General features: G+C 43.7%; 2 protein-coding genes across 8 annotated transcripts in view; both read left to right on the forward strand.

The window, feature by feature from the left end:
* The first annotated feature begins 519 nt into the window (after positions 1-519).
* The window catches only part of LOC133903348 (glycosyltransferase-like KOBITO 1), a 29,660-nt gene continuing 7,948 nt past the window's right edge, over positions 520-22,231 (forward strand). For 2 of the 7 annotated variants that reach the window (XM_062344684.1, XM_062344680.1), the window contains exons 1-7: positions 520-995; positions 1,209-1,306; positions 1,419-1,475; positions 1,927-1,996; positions 2,090-2,213; positions 12,208-12,326; positions 17,499-22,188. The gene's annotated coding sequence lies outside the window, so the exon portion shown is untranslated. The remainder of the gene's footprint in view (positions 996-1,208; positions 1,307-1,418; positions 1,476-1,926; positions 1,997-2,089; positions 2,214-12,207; positions 12,327-17,498; positions 22,189-22,231) is intronic. The other 5 variants (XM_062344686.1, XM_062344683.1, XM_062344681.1 and 2 more) reach the window with 3 other exon arrangements.
* LOC133903982 (uncharacterized) lies at positions 3,972-4,564 on the forward strand. Its single transcript, XM_062345482.1, has 2 exons — positions 3,972-4,247; positions 4,376-4,564. The coding sequence occupies exons 1-2, from the start codon at positions 3,972-3,974 to the stop codon at positions 4,562-4,564; spliced, it is 465 nt and encodes a 154-aa protein (XP_062201466.1).

Genomic DNA, 22,231 nt, shown 5'->3' on the forward strand with positions numbered 1-22,231 from the left:
TAAGTTGAAAAGTAAGTAACTAGCGGTACGTACCATCCATTGAAGGGCCCGTAGAGGTCGACGAGGTGCATGACGAACTTGTACTTGCGGTTGAGGTGGTTGTAGAGGTGCGAGAAGAGGCCGCAGCACAGCAGGTTGAGCAAGTGCAGCAGCTCCAGCGGCAACTTGTACTTGACGACCATGTAGAGGTGGAAGGCGGCGGCGATAGTGCTGAAGAAGTGGACCTTGTGGGTGCGGACGGGCTCGCCCTTCTTCCCCACGCGCGGGTGCTCGCTGAAGCAGCGTACGTCGCCGGGTTCTACAGCGAGGACGTCGCGTGGTACACCGCAGTCTGTTGCCTGCCGCTCCGGCCACCACATGTCCCCTGGGATCTGCATAATATCCATGCATGCATGCAGAATTGAATTCGATCTCGACGCATTATATTTGAGCAGCTAGTACTAGTATAGTTGGTTGTTGGTTGGTTGGTTGGTTGGTTGGTGCACTGCCTTGAATACATTATACATGTGCTTGCTTTGAAGTGTGCCATCAATACTACCCAGTTCGCTGCGGAGTGCGGAGTGGAGTCTCTCTCTCGGTCTCTCCCTCTCAGAAAAATATCCGTCGCCTTCCCCCTTTTACTTCACGCGGCCGCACTCCCTCATCGCCTCCCCCTCCTCTCTCTCTTCTCGGTTTCTCCTCTTCCCCCTGCGGCTGGTTGCTCTTGACGCGGTACTGGCTCGCCGCCGGCTTCTCTCTCCCTCTGGCCCTTTGCTCTCAAGGTCCCTGCCACCTCTATGGTGCAGCCTCCACCTGCGGCCTTGCGGCTGCCGCTCCTCGTCAGCCTTGGGGACGCATGTCGTTCCACACCTCAGCCTCGGCCTCGCGCTCCATCACCCTCTCTTTCGTAGTGGAGCCAACCAGCGTGCCCGAGGCGGCGCCGTTCACTACGGTGCTCAAGTTCGCCGCCGAGGAGTTTAAGGTCCCGCCCCAGACCAGCGCGATCATCACCAATGGTACAGCATATTCGTCCCCAACCTCATCAGATTTCTATCGACTCGTTGGATCGTGATTTGGGTTGCTACGCGATTTAGACCTTTTTTTTCTCTTTCCTGGAGAGGATCTTTCGGAGAACGTAGTCTGATTTTTCCGCTACTTTTTGAGGAATCGAGTGCGTAGTTTGGTGTTTTTCTTGAGTTGGAATGATGGCGCAGTTTGGTGCTTTCCAGATTAGCGCCATGGCCGCTGCTCGTAACATGTTCGACAAAATGCCCATTGCCTATTCAGTAAGATGTCGCGCTCATAGCTCCAGCTGAGTGCCTTCACGGTAAACATAGCTTCCCGAGACCCTGTACATGGGGTATTTGAGCAAAATGAGAGAAAGAAAAAGTACAATTTTAAGAGTGTTTATTGGCTTTGTGTTCTATTTTTTTTTTCAGCAGAAGATGTATGTCTTTGGTGGAAACTACAATGGCCGTTACCTTGTTGACATTCAGGTAAATTAGTACTTGAGGCATCATATTTTTTCAATAGTTCGTGCCTTTATATGTTGTATTGTTGGTAGCTGCATTCACTATAGGAATCTCCTACCGCCTTGAATTGAGATCTAGACTAGATCTCCTTAAGCGGTTGCATGAGTTGGCAACTAATTGTTTTAACTGCATCGGTTTCAACCTTACTGATGACGGCATGTGTCTTGACATTGGAATCCTTCTTTGATCAAAGGTTCTGCATTTAAAAAGTTTGTCTTGGTCAAAGATGGAAACTAAATCACAATCAGGACCTTCAGAATCAGCTGAAACTATTTCAGTTGCTGCTTGTGCTGGTCATTCACTTGTAATCACCACACACTCTTTACACTCAAGTCGTGTGAAACTGGAATTTTTTCCCCCAATTGGTTAGCTTATAACTCAATAGTGCATTTGCGTCGGCTTGAATATCTTGCAGATTCCATGGGGAAATAGGATCCTATTCATTCTTGCAGGACATACCAGGGAACTCACAGAAAGTCTCAGTGGTTAGGCTAATATTTCTTTCACTATTTTTCTTTCTATTCATTCTTAAGTGTCTTAGTTCCGATTTCTTACGTGTCGCGCCGCCGCCTCCTCAGGCCAGTGCTCCACACTTGTCCCCGGGCCGCACGCCGCACTGTGGCATCGAGGCGCCGCGCCATCCCTATTTGTGAGCCGCCCATTAATCTCGAGCTCTAGGCCCTCCTGCCTCCAGGGCTCCAGGTACCTATCCCTCCTCTCCTCTTCCTAATCTCCGCTCGAATCAGTTTTATGGGTTGTACTGCTTGTGTGCTCTGGTCTGCTCCTGTGTGCTGCTTGCATGCTCTGAATCAATGATGCGGGTGCAGAATTCGTGAAATTGGTATTAGGGTTTGTTGTGGAGACGATGTGAATATGTTAGGGGTGAGGTTTTGGTGTATCGGGTTAAGGATTCTACTTACTGATGCATGTGAACTGCAACAATTTTGCTAATTTAGCTTCTGCAAAACGTGTACGATTACAGATTTATTTGCTCTTCTGATATAGATAGGTGAGACAAACGGTTGGGGATCACATGGCAGCACTACTACTTAGTTTATCAAAATATGCGAACAAACAACTCTTAACACTCTGTAGTCCAGCCACTTAGCAGCTGCATCACTTTGACACTCCCTGCTTGGTTTGCATCCATGCAATTTAAACAGATGTTAGTTTCAGCCTTTCTATTGCCAGAGGATAGTTTGTTAGTTCAAAGTTGGAATAGAGACGGCTCGGATTTAGTATATCACTCTGTAGCATCCATGTGCTGGTGATTTGTCTTCAAATCTTGTTTCACATGCTACATGTTTTGGACGTTTTTCTGTTGGATTCAATTATAACACAAGCTCCAGTTTGATCCGAGCTCCAGTTTGGAGCTCGTTTCTCTTATTTGGGACTACAATTTGGGCGTTTAGAGTATTCTGCTAATGGGCTTTACCTTTCCTGTGTTGAGATTTATTAGAATTTTACAGCAGTGGAGAAATTTTAGCAGGGACGTTGCCTAATTATGGCCATGGTCTTATGTGTGTTCAGGACTTCAGGTTGAGATCTAACTGTAGACGTCAACTGGGTATTGTATTAGACTTTGCGACTGTTGTTGAATTTTCTCTCTTGTGTTACTGACTGCTTTAGAAACATGGACGCTGAGCTTAGGAGAAGCATGATGATATGCACATTGTGATAGGATTTGATTGAAGAACACCCCTTTAATTAACTTCTCCATAAATACTACAGAGATCAACTCTATGGCATGTTGAATTTCTGCAATACTAGCAGCACGCCTATCAGCTTTTTATTATCTTGTGGTGTTTGTCAGATAACAAATATTTCAACTCCAGTTTCCTTGTTGCCTTGCTCGATCAACTGCAATATTTATTCATTCCTTGCTGAATCAGTTTGCATTCACTGACACCAGTAGTTAAGATGCTAATCTTCTTAATTTTTCAAACTGAACTGCAAACCTAAAACATAAACTGTTGCACCTGCATGACTGCACCTTGTTTCTCAAATTATCTAGATGCATTTTCTGACTGCGACAATCAATTTTCTCTGACATGGGCTTTCAAAAAAATGTATATTTGTGACCTGAACAGTTGAAATACTACTACTACTTCATATTTTCTTTTTTGATGTTCATAACTCATAAGCTTCTCAAAAAAAAATTTGAGCTATGACTAGATAGACTTAATGATCCAAACTAGGTTTGACACGGGATCTTAGCCTGGCCCAAGCAATGCTCATGTACCATGTTTATCCAAACCGTGCCCATGGCCAGCCCAGCCCCAACCCGCAGTATAGAGAACCTATGCCTCAAGATTCGTGCGTGATCATCCGGCCCACCCCATCATGCGATTGCCTTACCCTCCCGTCCCACGCGCCGACGCCTCAATTCTCTCCTACCTCTTGCCGCTCCGATCCCCAAGCCCTATTCCCCAAATCGCCCTTAAAACCCTAGCCCTCGCCATGGCTGCCTACCCCACCGGCTCCTCCTCTGCCCCCAACGCCTCCGCCGCGGCGGCTACTGAGGCCACCGACGGGCCGGTTTTCCATGTGGTCTCGAAGCGCCTCCGTGCGCTGCGGAAGAAGTACAACCGCATCCTGCAGATAGAGGAGTCTCTCGCCGCCGGCAAGACGCTCAACCACGAGCAGGAGGAGGTGCTCCGCTCCAAGCCCGTCGTCACCGTGTCGATCGACGAGCTCGAGCGCCTTCGCGCCCCTCTCGCCGCTGCCCTCGCCGAGGTCTGTCTTCCCGTCCCGCCCCTGCGCCCGCCGCCGCCGCTTCCTCATCCTCCGACGGCTCGGATTCATCCATCCAAGACCTTGTCTTGCTCATCTACTTCAGCCCCCTCTTCGACGTGAAACTGCAGAGCGAGTTCGTCGCCACCATGGTCGCGTGCACCCACGAGCGGAGTTGCTGCATCACTTATGACTACGTCACGGATGACGCGGCGGACCTGCTCGTGGAGACTGACCTCGACGCGGTCTCTGCTCTCGCGGTCCTTGCCGCCTCGCGTCCTGCTGCTGCGGTTGGCGTCTCCCACCGAGACGCTCTCTAGGCGTGTGCTTTATATTGGTTTTCTATGTCCTTGCTGAGTTTAATTTTCAACTCAAGAAAATAATCATGCACGATCGCATCACCCCCTTGCTGGAAGTATTATTTCATTAGTGTCATAGTAATATTATGACACTAGCTGCAGACAACTAGTCAAAACGTTATTTGTTTTCGAGAGAAAAATATTAATAATAATAATTATTTTCTTTTAGGCTCTCACATCACCTTCAGTATTATGTAGAAGAACTAGAGGAGTTCTTATTGGAATGTGTCACCAACCCAGATTATATCCTTCTAGCAAACATTCATCATAACTACTTATATGCAGAGTCATCTTTTGAGAATCTCGCAAGAATTGCTGAAAATGGAGTAGCCTATTTTATTCTAAAGCTCTCCACTCTTTCAAATGGCTACATCAATCGTACAATGGGTGACAAATCTAACCGGAGACACTGATTAGGATGAACCACGAACGATAGTGAGAAGAGTTATAAAAGAATATTCAAATATCAAGATGCATTCGGATATAACAGAAATTATTGGATGTTAGAGCTAACTTTAAAAAATGGTCCACGGGTAAGAAACTGTCTATCTTAATTGTAATCTCATATAATTGTATTTTGTATTATAGTTTTAATTATTTTTCATACATGACCGAGCATTTTGTAAAATAATTAGCTTCTAGAAATGGAGAGGGACATAATGGAAACGGAGAGTGTGAGCATTTCCGTAGTCCACTTTTTGTTAACTATTTAGTCCTCCTCAGATATGTCAGTATTTCAATAGTTGCTTCGATGTTCATAGGGCATGAGCGGCGAAGGGGCTCCTAGTCGCAATGGGCTGTAGGAGGGGTGTTGCGGCATTAAACGTCGTCTCTGAATTGGACGAAAGAGGTTTATTGGCCTCCGGCAGCGTGTTTAGTTTTGGCAGAAATGGTGCTGTGGCAAACGAGGCATCGATGCTCGGTTGCTTGCGACCTTGGTGTGGATAGGGCTACAAGTGGCGAAGAGTAGTTGAGGGGTCATAAAGAGATCGAGGAGCCATGTCAAGGGCTCATCGCCCACCACGTCATATTGGCAGTGGTTGTGTCTATGTGGCGGTCGGGTGTGGAGGGGGAGAGGATTTGGTTGAGGTTTGTTTTTTAGAAAGTATAATAGTTATTAAAGTTAATTCGACGACAGGGAGAGACGTCCCTTCGCATGTCAACTAAGGTAGGGACCCATCGAATGCTGGAGGGGCCAGGAGTAGCCAGGAAACATACTGAAACTACATTCACTGAAACACTCTTTACTCAGCGAGGTGGGTACTCGACCATGCGGCGCCCGGGTTCGAGTCTGGCCAGGTGACACCTAGTAGTTATTATATATCAAATATTTCGGGTCCACATGTGAGCACCCTAGAGTGGGTAAATGGGTGAAGTGCGCACATGTAAACCTCTCTTTTGCTCGTGCCTGTCTATCTGTGGGTATATAGCTGTCTATTTTGACTAAAGAATACAACCTATCACGCCTGTAAGTTTTGATCTATGACCACGTTAATAATATATATCCATTGTCATCCCTAATGCTTAGCGTTTTTTAAATGTTGGAACTATTTATTGAATTTTTTCTATTCCAATAAGAGAAATCGTTAACTTTTTAAGTGATTTTTCATGATACGTTTTTATGCTTTTATATTTTTGTATATGTAAATTTCATAATTTATTACATGTAATTTCGTTTATTCATAATTTGTGATTGTTTTTCGTATCCTCTAAGGCTTAACAATGTGAATATATATGGTGAATGAAAAACATGTCAAACAAGTGGCGGTCAAAATAGTTGAAGATAAGCGTGATGATGAACTTAACATTATGAGTGCAGAAGTATCGAATTTTAACACGCGATTCTTCTGCACTCATAATGTTAAGTTCATCATCGTGTCCATCTTCAACTATTTTGAGCTCTATTTTTTTGACATGTTCTTCATCCACTATATATTCACATTCTGAATCCTGAGAGGATACGAAAAAGAATCACAAATTATGAATAAACAAAATTAAATATAATAAATTATGAAATTTACATGTACAAAAATATAAAAGTGTAAAAACGTATAATGAAAAAATCACTAAAAAAGTTAACGATTTCTCTTATTAGAATAGAGAAAATTAAATAAATAGTTTCAAGGTTTCAAAAAACGCTAGGTATTAGGATGACAATGAGTATATATTACTAACGTGGCTACAGGTAAAAACTTACAGGCGTGGTGGGTTGTATTTTTTGTCAGAATGGACAATTATATATCCATAGGCAGATAAACATTAGCAAAGGAGAGGCTTACATGTGCCCACTTGACCCATTTACCTACTTTAGGATGCTAGCATGTGAATCCAGAATACTTGATATATTATAACTACTAGGTGCCATTTAGCTAGGCTCGAATCCGAGCGCTGCATGGTCGAGTACCCACCTCGCTGAGTAAGGGTGTTCCAGTGAAGGCAGTTTCAGTGTGTTTCCTGACTACACCTGACCCCTCTAGCATTCGATGGGTCCCTACCTTAGTTGCCATGCGAGAGGGACGTTTCTTCCCATCGTCGAATTAACTTTAATAATTATTATGCTTTTCTTAAAGACTTTAAAACTCAACCTAATCCCCTCCCCCTCCACACCCGACCGCCACATAGACACAATTAATGCCCACATGACGTGGTGAGCGATGAGCCCTTGACATGGCTCCTCGACTTCTCTGTGGTCCCTCAACCACTCTTCGTCACCTGTAGCCCTATCCACACCAAGATTGTAAGCAACCGAGCATCGATGTTTCGTTTGCCACAACACCCCTTCTGTCAGAACTGAACACACTATCGGAGGCCAATAAACCTTTTCCGTCCGATCGGAGATGACGTTCAAGGCCGCAGCACTTCTCCTACTACCCGTTGGAACTAGGAGCCCCTTCACCGCTCATGCCCCATGAACATCGGAGCCACTATTGAAATGCTGACATATCTGAGGAGGACTAAATAGTTAAGCAAAAGTTAACTATGGAAATACTCACCGTCTCCGCTTTCATTATGCCACTCTCTATTTCTGGAAAGCCACGTATTTTACAAAGTGTTTGATCGTGTATGAAAAATAATCAAAACTAAAAGACAAAATACAATTGTATGAGATTACAATTAAGATAAACAGTTTCTTACCTGTGAACCATTTTTCAAAGTTAGCTCCAACATCCGATAATTTCTGTTATATCCGGATGCATCTTGATATTTGAATATTTTTCTATAACTCTTCTCACTATCGTTCGTGGTTCACCCTAATCAGTGTCTCCGGTTAGATTTGTCACCCATTGTACGATTGATGTAGCCATTTGAAAGAGTGGAGAGCTTTAGAATAAAATAGGCTACTCAATTTTCAGCAATTCTTGCGAGGTTCTCAAAAGATGACTCTGCATATAAGTAGTTATGATGAATGTTTGCTGGAAGGATATAATCTGGGTTGGTGACTCATTCCAATAAGAACTCCTCTAGTTCTTCTACATAATACTGAAGGTGATGTGAGAGCCTAAAAGAAAATAATTATTATTAATAATATTTTCTCTCGAAAACTAATAACGTTTTGACTAGTTGTCTGCAGCTAGTGTCATAATATTACTATGACACTAATGAAATAATACTTCCAGCAAGGGGGTGATGCGATCGTGAATGATTATTTTCTTGAGTTGAAAATTAAACTCAGCAAGGACATAGAAAACCAATATAAAGCACACGCCTAGAGAGCGTCTCGGTGGGAGACGCCAACCGCAGCAGCAGGACGCGAGGCGACAAGGAACGCGAGAGCAGAGACCGCGTCTAGGTCAGTCTCCACGAGCAGGTCCGCCTAAAAGAAAATAATTATTAATATAAATATTTTTCTTTCGAAAATCAATAACATTTTGTGACAACTAGTGCCGCTGGGGTAGGCAGCCATGTCAGGGGGTTAGGGTTTTAAGGGCGATTTGGGGAATGGGGCTTGGGGATCGGAGCGACGAGAGGTAGGAGAGAATTGAGGCGTCGGACGGGAGGGTAAGGCAATCGTGTGATCGGGTGAGCCGGATGATCGAACACGAATCTTGTGGCATATGTTCTCTTTGCTACGGGCTGGGCTGGCCATGGGCACGGTTTGGATAGACATGGTACATGAGCATTGCTCGGGTCGGGCTAGGATCCCGTGCCAAACCTAGTTTGGATCATTAAGTCTATCTAGTCTTAGCTCAAATTTTGCATGGCAGGATAACCGGGCTAAAATTGTTCCAGGTGTTTTTAATGTTAAGTGATAAAACCCTTGCATACTCTTTCAACCTGTTTTGAGTAGAGTTGCAAAGTAACAGTAGATTGAGAGAATGAAAAAGATGTCTTTATTGATAGATATTGTTTACATATATATACACAATGAATGGATGGTTAAGTGTTCGTTTGGTAGTTTGGTTGCCTCCCAAAGGGTGGGTTATCAGAAGAGGATGTCTGTTTGTAACACAACCGTGTGTGAACGAGCGCTAGCTCGGTTGGCATGGCGCCAGGTGCGCGCCCGTGCCACCCGCGTTCAAGCCTCGGCTCACGCATGAGTGCTCGCATCTGGGTTGTTCCCGTTTAGTTTAAGAGTACGCACACACGTGCGTGTTGTCTTGAGGATTATGTAACATATGTATGCTTAGGACGTGCACGCGTGTACGTGCGTTAGGTGTGAGTGTGTTGTGTGCGTCTTGTACCCCATCTAAAAAAAACTCTTTCAACCATGCTTCATTCAGGGGATTTCGTAGTGTTGGAACACTTTGTTTCCAGAAAAGAAGCTTTCGTGAGGGTGACCCCTCTCTGCAAAATTAAACTCCACTATAAATTCTTGTTTGTTTCTACTTTTACAAATAATTAAATTGCAAGTCAACTATTGTCTTTTAAGATTTAAAGAAGGTTGATTTGTTAGACTGGCCCATTAGTCTTTTTCAAGCTCTGCCCGTTTTTGCATGTCCTAGTGGTCTATGATTATACGTGTCACAGCAATATTGCAAGTAATGTAATTTTGTAATCTAGAATATAGGTATCGAATTTTTTAGTTCGAGTACCGACTTATATATAGGGATGCAAATCCAACTATTCAACCTCTACACTAATGTTAGGCGCATGCCGGTCCCTCCTCTCTCATCTCCCCTTGGTAGCTCCGCTATCCTTCCCACCTTCAATCCCACCCAGATTCAGTGTGTTTTCTCCAAGAACCTGCCTCTCCATCACTCCTCCCACCCCCATATGAGTTAATCCTCTTCCTTTTTGTCCCCTCGCGAACATCTCAGTGCCCAGCATGGATAGCGCTGATGATGGATTCGAAGCACCTTCACCCAGACTTCGCTCCAATCCACCACCACCTCCTCTCCCTAGTCCTCCAATCCCACTCACAATCACTCCACCATCAGCGACAGCTCCTCAATCCGCTCGCCGAAATACAATACCAGAACTTTCGTCCTCCTTCACAGCTATGAACCTTTCTACTCCTTGTCAACTGCTTCCCATAGAAGCTCCTCTCAAGCAAGTCACAGCAAAGGAGACGGGGGTTCAATTTGCTACTTAAAGTTGCAGACCCTCTTGGTCTGGCCCGAACGATTCCTTTGCAAGAGGTTAGAGCGGATCTCGCCTGAGCATGGAGAAACTGTTACTCAGATATTTCCCAGGTAAAGTCAAATCTTTTCATGGTGCATTTTAGGGACCAGCAGAGCATGCTCTTTGTCTGGGCCAGGCAGTCATGGAATGTACACAGAGAAACTCTGTTAATGGAGTGGATTGATATCAGAAAACCAATGTCAGCATATAAGTTTGATACTTTGCATGTCACTGTTAAGCTATTTGGTGTCCCAGCCATGGAATGTTCCTCGCTCATCTCCGATCGACGGCCATAGAAATCACTTGCTGGGACTTGTGCTACAGCGGCTCACTTCACCGCATCATTCCAACTTTGACTCATCCTGTCCCTGGCGTCCTCCCCAGGAAAATCCTCACTGTGTTGAGTATGCCTCCGGCAAATCTCAGTCTGCCTGCGACTCCGTGTACCCCCCACTACGCCACTTCAAGTTGCAAACTTCAGGCAGGATCTCGTCGAGGGATGGATCTATGATACTTTGTCACCGCCCAGGATCAGGTCTCCGTCAGGTGGCTTCCCCATCCCCCTCTCCCGTAGCTCTCCGTGGTCGCAGCTCCCCGTAGTGGGACAAAAGTGAGGGTGATCGTGAACGGCCTCATCCTAGGCGTTCTGGCTAGGATCAGTCTCCCCTTACTGGTATTGGCTTTGCTGGCTCTACTCTTACGCGGGTTTCTAAACGTAGTCGTCAAGATCCAAAATGATGGCGTCGCCTCGGGCGCGTAGCGCGTTCGGTAGAAGTCGAGACGTCATGATAGCATTATGGCTTGCCTCATCTTGAAAAGAGGGATAGACGGTCATTACGATGCGTCAAATCAAGATTGCGGTGAAAACGAGCACAAACAGGAGTGGGTTTTTAATGCCCATCGACCCGGCGGTTCGAGATCACTCAGCATCCACATTGCAGTTAAAACAGTAATGCTTGAGGGCTTGCACTCTCGAGTTTTCAGTCGAGGATGGTGTGTTGGTGCTTATGCTCTACTTCTTCCGATTATCACATCGAGCATTGAGTCGGGAGCTACATCATGCATTTTTTTATGCTTACACTCTACTCTCCACTCGATTATTACATCGAGTGTAGAGTCGGGGGCTACATCATGTTTTTTGATGCTTTTGCTTTGTTCTACGATGTTAGTGTTTTTTACACTCGAATTTAGTCATTGAGCGAAAAGACAGGGGCCACACCAAGTATATACTGATGCATATGTTCTACTCTATGTCTTAATTACCACATCAAACAGAGAGTCGGGGGCTACATCACATACTTTCGATGTTGGAGTTTTACTCTTTGTTCGATGACATTATCGAGTCCATAGTTGAGAGCAATAAAATTACTTTCCGATCAATGGTACATGTATGTCCTTTTTTACTCTCCGATCGAGTAATTTCTTCCTCTACCATAGAGTTGAGGGCTACATCATAATGCCATATTTCTGTTATATGTTTTTTGCAAAATTTATCTGCGTTGATCACATTGAATAGAACCAACAGAGACATGTGTTGGGTCGATGACGGACAATTATACCTCAGGAGGCATAACGACACAGAGATTGTCAGACATCTCACGCCTAACGGCCAAAAGTCCTAGTCTGCCTTGCGTGTGCTCTTTATCGAGTTCATGCTTATATGCTGATTGAATGCACAAGTTGATAAAAGTGCGAAGAAAATTTGATATGCGCTTTCTTTTTCTAAGCTTTGTATTAGTCTTTTCCTTACGGTCTTCTCGAGTACTCGAGGGCCGCACATTTAATAGCTTATCTAGTTAAAATTTCAGGTTGACAGATGCATAATAGCATGGTCTTGAGAACGATGACAATATGTATCTATCAGTTATTGCATCTACTTATGCTAATCCTATTTCATCGACAAGAAAATAGCAGACAAAAGCATAATAGACTGGCAAAATGTAGTATTGTTGTGGGCATTCTCAGATCATAAAATATATTTTACAAGTGGTAGAACATGATGGACTATCTGTCTGAGTGACTCTCCTCATTATCATCACTAGGCAAACTAAGCCTCAGAGACTCGACAAAGGCTGGAACTACTGGCTGGACGCTTTCGACAAGTTTTGCAGGATCCTCGCTAGTACAATTAAACCTGACTGTCACCAACAAGGTATCGAGCGTGGGATTGTAACTCTTGAGGATACCAAGCAATGTAGCGGCGCTTATAAAAGTTGATTGGGTTATGTGGTCGAGTGTCTGCTCCTTCAGCTCTTGAAGAGCTAGGATAACAGCATCCTATTGGGCAATGGCAGCTTCCCTTTCAGTCATCATGGTTTTCTTTTCAACTCGGGCGCTGTTCACTTGGTTCCTGAGTCTCTCCTGATACTTGACATCGTCGTCAATCTTCTTCATTCCATTAGCAAGAAGTTTTTCCTTGTTGCTACAGGAGGGCTCAATGCCTGAAAAAGTAAACTGGAAAGTAATTTTTGTTAGTCACCCAGTAATTGAATCACATGCTTGTGATCAGGGATAGACTTACGTTCAATTTTCTTCCTCTTGGCTTCGAGCTTCTTGTGGTTGTTGGCCTCGGCGGCAGCTACCTGGGCACCTGTGACTTGGAGAAGAACCTTTATCGTTGCCCATGTGTCATTGGTTGGAATTGATATTGAGGTTTTTTCACTTGAGCTGCAGGTCTTCTTTGGGCATGCTCGAAGCAGGATCTTTAATCTGATTTAAATGGCTGAGTCATCTGGAGGAGTTAGCCCTGGATGATTGGTCGAGACACTGGTAGCCTTGGTTTGCACCTCGGTCGATAGTCTGCAATCAACAGAATAAGGGAAGAGGAAAAAAGACTGCCAGTTGACCAATCGAGATCAGAATCCAGGACAAACCTATTTGAAATTGGAAAGTGCGAGATGATGCTTGACTTTGGCCTTTTTGTGGTCATCTAATTTGTTCTTGGTTTGGTAAGCAGAGACGCTAGAGGAGTTACATGTGGATCAGGCAAAGCCAAGATATCAGTAACCTGCAAAGAACCAGACGATAAGAATTTGTTATCGAGTGAAAGTATGACCAGCTAAAGAGAGATAATTCAACTGAAATTACCTCTCTAGTCGAGTCATCAAGCATGATGGTCCTTTGAGTTTGCGATTGCAAGGATGCGCCAGACGTCCCCTAAAAAGGCACTCACACAAATTCGTCATCAGAAGAGTGACTGGAAGGAAATCGATAACTCGAGAAGAGTTACCTTTTCGGTCGGGTCATCGAGAGTGGCGGTTGGGTAGATACGCTCGTCGTTCCCTAACAAAAAGCTATTCATCACAACCGAATGCATTCAAGTATCCACTTAGGAAAAAAGAAGATAATAAGGCCTTGTACTTCAATACCCGAGGACTCCTTCGCTTGCGCTGAGAGAGCTCGGATCAGGCAGCAGTTGAGAAGACGGGGATGATCTCTTCGATCGAAGAGACCCCTCAGCCTTCTCATTGGCTGATCCCTTCCCCTTATCGGTAGCATCAGCGGAAGAAGTGTCGTCGAGATCAAAGACCTCGCTCGAAAGGATATGTTCATGGCGGAAAACTTGAGCCTACGATCATACAAACAAGTCAGATCAAATGGACGATAACCGGTCCTACTTTTCCATTAAGAAAATCCTTACAATTGGTCAAGGATTCTCAAGGGAGTAAGGCAGAATGTCACACTCTGGTGCGCCAGAAGAGAAAAGCTTGTTCAACCGGGCAGTGACATCCTGAGCAGGCAGAGCTGAGAAAGAGAAGAAAGGTTTACTGGAAAAAGCTCTAAATTCATAGCAAAATGAAAAGGGCAAAATGCTAACTAAGCCTTACATCCGGCTGCATCCCTGGAAGCATCCTCATCCCCACTGCATTCTCAAGCCAGGCGTGTTCACGCCTTTAAGGGACTTAATAAAGTCTCTGACCACATGCCACCCAGTTAGGCCAAATTGCCTCAACATGCTAATCCTGTTAGTAAAATAGGTGGTGTGGTCGGACTCTCGGTGCTCTTGTGTTCAAGAAGGATTTTGGATGGGAAAAAGACCTCTATACACTAAAGGAAGACCAATCGGGTCAGGATTGGAGATGTAAAACCAAAGTTTTTTCTAATCTTTCCACCAATAAGAGGTTAGGGGAATCAAGATATAGGAGTTCTTCATTCCACTCCTCAATTGGAAATCATACCCCCCTACACATTTATTCTCAGTAATCCTTTTTAGTTTATAAAAATACTGAAAAAGATTCAAACATGGCTCGATATCACGGAAACCTCACAAAGATGAACAAAAACACTTAACATGGTGGCGGAGTTGGGGTTCAGATGGTGAAGTTCAATTTGATATGTTGAGGAGAAACTTGGAAGGAGGAATGTTAAAACCACAACGGAAGGACTCGAAAACTACAAACTCGTGCTCAATCTTGCAGGAAGGGAATCTCTCACCGGATGCCGTCCTCCATTCAACCAGGCTGCGCGACGGCACCACTCCAACTCCAAGTTCCGCCAGCTGAGATTCTCGCATTGCCGAGGGTGTCCAGACCTCGATCATAAACCTCGCCTCATCGTACTGATCGAGCGAGGTGCCAGCAGCTGCTGCGTTTGGATGCTTCTCTGGCGAGGAAGAGTTGGGATCCATGGATCTAAAAGTTCTTTCTGGCAGTAGTGCGTGGTGGGGCGGAGAAAGCTGAAAGGCTTATGCAAGAAGACTGATGGCAATGACGAAGAATGGCCACTACAAGTTCGGGTCATACAGGTAAATAGACAAAAGTTTACTGTCTCTTTGACAACCACGCCCGTTTTTACCACGCTTCGACCAGCGTGAAAAGCGGTATGATGACGACATGCAAATTTTTGCACGCCCTTTTGCCTGCATTAAATGCGCCTACACACGTCGTTTCAAATTTTGAAAGGTATTTTTAACTCTACTCGAAGTCGGGTGTCGATCAGTTGAGTTTTTTAGTCTTTTTCTTCAAGTCTCAAGTGCGGTTAGCCGCAAAGCGCTCGACCCGCCTAAGCTTCCACTCGATACTCGAAGAAGGATTTGTTTATACTCAATTCTTCCGACTATGAGCTTGATCCACTTTACTCGACCAAGCTTAAACTTGGTGGTACTCAAGTGGGCGCTTATGGAAACATTTCCTCCTGAGTAGAGTTAGGGGGCTACTGTCTAATATTTAACTATTGGTATATGCGTATAAGGAATATATCATATAAAGACAGGGTATGTACAACATATACTAAGAAGCTTTAGATATCACAGAGCCGAATCAGCAGTACCTGATACACCTGGAATTAGGGAAGTACATATCAGGAAGGTTTCGATTGGTTACCTCACTCGATATGATTAGTACTCAAAACAGATTTATCTATTTAGACATCAAGGAAGACAACTCCCTATCGACCACAGCTGGATAGGAGTCGGTACCTCACTCCTATATAAGGGGAAAAGGCTAGGGGGAGAAGGGAGGAACTCGAGGCAAGCATCAAGACCCTAGCAGAGAAGATATTTGGCGACTTTAGCTTTATGTTAGACTAGATATGATATACTCCTCGTAGTAGTTTTAGCCACATTGCTTGTACTCGAGATCATCAATATACAGCAGCAACACCTCCACAGGACGTAGGGTATTACTCCAATTGGAGGCTCGAACCTGTATACATCGATTGTCTCATCTCGTGATTAATTCCTGCATTTGAAGGTATCCAGTCAATTTACGGACACATTGTCAGGAACTAATCTTCGAAAACATGTGCAAGAAGTTGAAGCGCCAATAGTAAAAGGACTCCTTCCAACCACTCTTATGAGCAAAGGTGTGCCCTCAACTTCATACATCTGTTAGATCCCCATCCACTGAAATACCTAGTTCATTACATCGCACCGAGTCTAAAAGATGGTAGCAGACAACATATAAACCGTCATACTCCCTGTACGGAGAATCCATCGCTACAAGTTTTGAACTTAAAGAACCTTAGTCATTTGCCTAAATACCTTTTTGTCGACGATTTGTGAACTGTCGATCTAACGAACTTGTTGAAGAAATAGGAGATGCTTAGAGTAGACGATTTGTAGAGAATATATATGGAGTTTTATACAGGTTCAGGTCTCTGAAAGGATAATAACCAAACATCCTATTTATCTTGTATTGATCTGAGCCAGTTACAAGGGAGTATATGACTAGTCTAGATGGATCTAAATCTAGTCAGCGATTTCCTTATTCGGCTTTGTCGGCTTGTTTTTCTCTCTAGTTCAACTTGTCCTCCTCCACAGGGTCCCCTGGCTTCGTATATATATAGGGTTGTCGTACGTCCTCTGGACTCATCCTTTTTGTTCTTGGAGATAAACCTTTTCGATTACGGGACACCATGAGTACTTACGGATAGTTTTCTTTCATCCAAAGATCCCTTTCTTGGAGATAAAAGTATGCTCCAAAAATTACGGGAAACCCTGGGGTGCCCGAATATGATAACTATCTATTATTCATCATCAAGCCCCATATCGATACGTGAAAATAAGGCTTCGATGGATCAAATACATGGCCAGTAAAGATAAGCTTTTTGTCTGACCGTGTCATCGAGTAAGACTCGTGTTCTCAATTAGGATAAAACATCTAATCGGTTCTCAGATTACCTACTCAAGATTCCGAATACCTCCGAGTTCTCAAGCAAGTCCTCGAGAAGGTGTTCCAAACGGGTAGGTTTTCTTATTGGCCCAAAAATATCAACCCGTCCTTTCAAAGATTGAGGGGGGTAAGACTCATCGCTGGTCAGGCTCGAAAGTTGAACTATCGCAGTGAAAAATTTTCATAGAGGTGAGGAGATCATTTCCTCTTTTCTGTCAAAAGATCAAGATAACATTTGGAAACTGAGCGCCTTTGATGGTGTAGTGCGCCAGCTCTCCTGGTATTTCATACCAACAGTCCCCGCATGCGTCAGAAGAGATCCTGAACAGAAAATGTGATGGGACCTTGGCATATAAAATCATAGCTTCGAGTAGCTTTCAGAACCAATGAGGTGGCTAGTCAGAGAATCACCAGGTTCATTTAGGCTTTCTTTTGTATCATGTGCTTGAAAATAGAAACTTATTTTTTTGTTAGTAAAAAAAGAATGTGAATGAAAACAATGGGACTTGTTGTGAACTTGATACCGAGGAGACATGCTTAGTGCTACTGGTTTCCTCCTCCGGCTAGGGTAGGATGACTATTGAAATGCTGCCATATCTGAGTGTCATCGCCGAGACACGGAAGAACTCGCGACACGACTGCCAAATCTGTGATGTGATAGACTCTGAGGGGACATGGGTAGGGAATTAGTTCGTGACCGTGTGAGTAGCCTCTACGCGTAGGTACACGCCATACTGTCATTCTATTCGGTGGTGGATGCTAGGGTGCCGCTTGGCGTCTAGTTGCCTTAAGGCTGCCTAGGTGGCCATTTCAACATGAGGTGAGAGTGGAAGAGGAGGGAAATGAGAGGGAGAGGAAGAAGAGGCCGGTGGGGAATAGATGCCTAATGAACTATTATAGAAGCCCTAACTTGTTAGCCTCTTACGCCTATTAGGCCCATGCAAGATAGAACCATAACCAATCTTGACCTAAATTGCTCAACCCCGCATGTTGCCACCCATCTTTCACCCGTCGTCCTTCCGTGATCCTTACTACCACCTCATATTCCCTTCCTGCACCCTCTGTTGACTAGTGGGAAGGCAAGATCCGATGGTAGCCTAGAGGCCGGCGGCAATTGCTAGCACCTAAGTAGTCGCCCAATAAATCCATCCTGTGTAGCCAACATTGTATATGCGCGCTTGGTCGCTCCTAAGATCGCATAGGCGTTTTTTTCTCATAGACAACACATATGGGTATGCGAGGTGGTGGCCCAACGCCCAGCAGCTAGGTAGGTGTTTTTTAAACACTAAATAGTTAAGCAAAAGTGTACTATAGAAATACTCACTCTCTCAGCTTCTATTATGCCACTCTCCTCTTCTGGCATGCCACTTATTTTGCAAAGTGCTCGGTCGTGTATGAAAAATAATCAAAATTAGAAGACAAAAATATAATTATATGAGATTACAATTAAGATAGACAGTTTCTTACCCGTGGACCATTTTTCTGAGTTAGCTCCAACATTCGATATTTTCTGTTATATCTAGATGCATCGGGATATTTGAATATTCTTTTATAACTCTTCTTACTCTCATATGTGGTTGAACCTAACTAGTGTCTGTGGTTGGACTTATCATCCATTGTACCATTTGATATTACCATTAGGAAAAGTGACGAGCTTCATAACAAAGTAAGCTACTCCATTCTTAGCAAATCTTATGAGGTCCTCAAAAGATGGCTTCGCATATAAGTCAATATGATAAATATTTATTGGAATAATATAATCCGGGTCGGTGACTTATTCTGATAAGAACTTCTATAGTTCTTCTTCAAAATACTCACGGTGGTATGAGAGAGCCTGAAAGAAAATAATTATTAATGTTAATGTTTTCCCTAAAAAACCAATAACATTTTGAAATTGGTTCCCTTTTAACATAATAGGCTAGCTTATACACTATTGTTGATAAGGTGGAAGTACTTACCTCGGTATAAAGCTTTGATGCCATGGCATACTCCTTCCTCTGAATGCTTTGTCCGCTTGTGGCTTCATCCTAGCTCTTCTTGCTTTAAAATGTTCTAAGTGGCTCCTTTTGCATTGGGCTGGCCTGGCTTAGAGGGCCGCCTAGGCAACCAAACACCGAACACCCGCACTGCACAAACCTGGCTAGCGGGGAGCCCATGCAACCAATCACGCTCTAAACAAACACCCAAAGAAACATTATTGGGGGGCAAAGTATAACTCCATTAACATTTGTTCTCACAATCCCAAACAAGCCTCTTTGTTTTGGAAAGGGCTTGTAGAAATTTTTAAAGAAATTTCTTGGGCCTTTGAGTGGACTGTAGGGAATGGGAAAACTATTAGGTTCTGTAAAGATGTCTCGTGCAAAGGGCAAGCTCTAAAGAATACCTTTCCCAGTTTGTATGCATGTGTCAACGATGATAAAATCTAAGACTGGCACTAATGTCCTTTGTGATATGCAGATTAAGAATACTGAGATGAATTTTAAGTTTGATAATTCTCCAGACATAATTCGCTTTAAGTTTGCACAGAATAATTTTTATAGTGCCAAGGAAATGTAAAAAAGACTAAACTTGGGGGGTTTCTCCCCCTGCCCAACATGCTATTTGGAGATTATATGTACTCTTAGGAAATGTAGATGACAGAGTTGTCGAGAGAATGATTCAATTGCCATGGGCCCCACAGCCAGCATTTTGATAGCAAGATTCTACCTTCTCTCTCACATAATTGTACCTTTTCCATTACCGGATTCCACCTTTTGAACATGTTTTGTAGGGATTCAAAATTTTGTACAATTTCATACAAACATTTTACCAAACCCAAAATGAATTGGTTCGTAGTTGAATAGCATTTGTGTATGACATGTTTTGAATTCAAAAAATTCCATGGCAGTGTTTTAGATTCATTTTTTTCATGATTATGTTTTCAATTCAAAAAAATTCCACGGTCATGACTTGGATTCAAAAAAATTCCACTATCACATTTTGAATACAAAAGTTCTTCCCAATCATGTTTTGAATTAAAAAGATCCATGGTAATGTTTTGGATTCAAAAAAGTCCACACCTACTTTTCGCATTCTTCACGATTACATTTTCAATTAAAAAATTCCCACATCATGTCTTGAATTCAAAACAAATGTTTCGGATTCAAAAATATTTCCAAAATTTTCTTGGGAAACGTTTTGAATTAAAAAAATTCCCAATGTCAAGTGTATTCAAATTTTTTGCATCTCTTTCGGAATTAAAAAAAAATCCCATTAATTCAGCACAAAAGCTACTTTTCCCCATAACTTGAGCACTAAACCTAACTTTTTTTTTACAAATCCAGCAATAGAACTATAATTTATACAATTTTTCCTGGGGAAAAGTTACTTTTCTATACAGCAGTGTTCTGCACATGAATCTTTTTGCAGAGGACCAACACATGCAAGCAAGTTTTTCCTTTGGGAAAAGTTACCTTCATATATAACTTTTTTTTCTGCAGATGAATCTTTTGCACAAGACCAACACATGCAAGCAAAAAACATACATAATTTGACAAAATTGTCCAAAACATCAAGTAAAAGAGCAAGATATGCTCGTGTTCCATGCATTTCATCACACAATCACAAAAAAATCAAGAACAACCAAAATTTTCTCGGTGCGGTTGGAGGTGGCCAGATCCTGCTATGGTGTGGTGACGAACGGCCATGCACGTTGAAAGGGGAGCCACGGCAGGGGACCTAGAGCTGGAGGAGACACCAATGGGGGAGCTCGGAACCCTAGCTACGCCGGTAGAGAGGTGCTGCCCACACGTCGAAATCGTCACATGCCAAATCGGGCCCTCGGGCCAAGCTATATGATAGTGACCCAAGTCAGGGCCTTCCTGGCCATCTAGATCTAGGTTGACGGTGGCATGAAGCTTGGTTGAACCACAAAAAAGCCCAGATTCGGCACCGTAGCACCAGGTGAGCACGGAACCCTAGGTTCCTACCATCGCTACTGATAGACACTACAGGCGAGCGTGAAGCCGTAGATTGGGGAAGGGAGGTCATGGGGCGGTCGGATCTAGCCCAAGTTACGCATGGCAAGGAATGATGGAGAGGAGGGAGAGAGGAGAGAGAATGGGAAGAGAAAAATGAAGGGGAGAAAGGGGAAAGGAGCATTTATATCGTATGCAATTTGTATATGTACAATATACATATGGTGCATAATACCCACCTCTGTTGCAATAATCTCAAAGGAAGTAGATGAACAGCCCAGCTAGTAACTCTGGCCGCTGTTACCCTAAAAAATTCCAGGTTCTTGACCTTCGTTGTGTCACCATGGTAGTCCATATGCACCCTTTTGACACACGATGCAGTCCATGTCGTATCCGATTGTAAAAGCTTTAGGGTGATGTGGGATGCCATCATAGTGAAGTTATCTTTGTGTTAGAATTAAAATGGATAATTAATGTTGTTAAGTTAACCAACAATGTTCCTTTAAGTGGCAAAGAGGTTAAGCTATTAGGAATTTGGATTGTTAGATGTAATTTGGCAATAAAAGTACTAAAATAAATTTAATATTGTGAAAACTATAAGGTGTAATCTTGCGGTAGTCCAATGATGAAAAAGAAACACTCGAATTTGATAACAAATGTTATCTGAAAATATATGGTTCGCTGTATGCTATCAAAATTCTCAAACTACCACTAAAAAAGTTGTGGTCTCTCGTGTGCTACAACTTGAAATGTCCCTTCCCTTTATGCCATTGTCGTTATAAAAAAAATAATTGTAACTTCAGTATAAAGTGACTGTAACTAGAATGTAAAGAAAAATTCAGGTGTTGGATGATGTAAAAACGTATGATTTTTTCTTACTTAATACATCATCATTGAGCACGGATCTTGGCACACATTTAAGCCACCAAAAATCAAGTGTTGAGAGGCCAAGAAACACTTAAGCGTTTTTTTAGCTATTTCCTAATAAGAATACTAATTATAGAAGTGCAATATGGTGAAAACTTTAAAGTGCAATTTTGCGGTAGTTAAATGACGTACAAAATTATTCAAACTCGATATATAGAATAGAAACCAATATACTAATAGCAAATCAAACGGTCCAAAGGGGAGAGCGAAAAAAAGGGAACGAACCCACAACCGGACTCGATAGATCAGCCTTCTAGATGCCGGCGTGGCGTGGTGCGGCGCCACCTGCTCCTGCTCCTGACGGCCCTTCCCCTCACACTCACTGCCCTCCAGTAGCGCAGCGGCGGCATCGACGACCCAATCGCGTGCTAGCCATCTCACGCCTTCCTCGGCATGGCCGAGCCCACGCCACCGTCCCTCCCCTCCCTCTGCCTGCGTCGATGTCCTCGTGGGATCCTCTGCCCCCTCAGTCCTCTATCTCCGCGGCTGGTCCTTCCCCTCCAACTCGGACGCAGGCCTCCACCCCAAGGTGCCCCTCTTATTCACGTATTCGTTCCTTGCGATGATGCCAT

Source organism: Phragmites australis, chromosome 21 (assembly GCF_958298935.1).
Source record: "Phragmites australis chromosome 21, lpPhrAust1.1, whole genome shotgun sequence".
Lineage (NCBI taxonomy): Eukaryota > Viridiplantae > Streptophyta > Magnoliopsida > Poales > Poaceae > Phragmites > Phragmites australis.

Coding starts and splice junctions, on each gene's coding strand:
- LOC133903982 (XM_062345482.1), top strand. CDS start 3,972: ATGGCTGCCTACCCCACCGGCTCCTCCTCTGCCCCCAACGCCTCCGCC. Junction 4,248..4,375: donor TCGCCGCTGCCCTCGCCGAG/GTCTGTCTTCCC, acceptor GTGAAACTGCAG/AGCGAGTTCGTCGCCACCAT.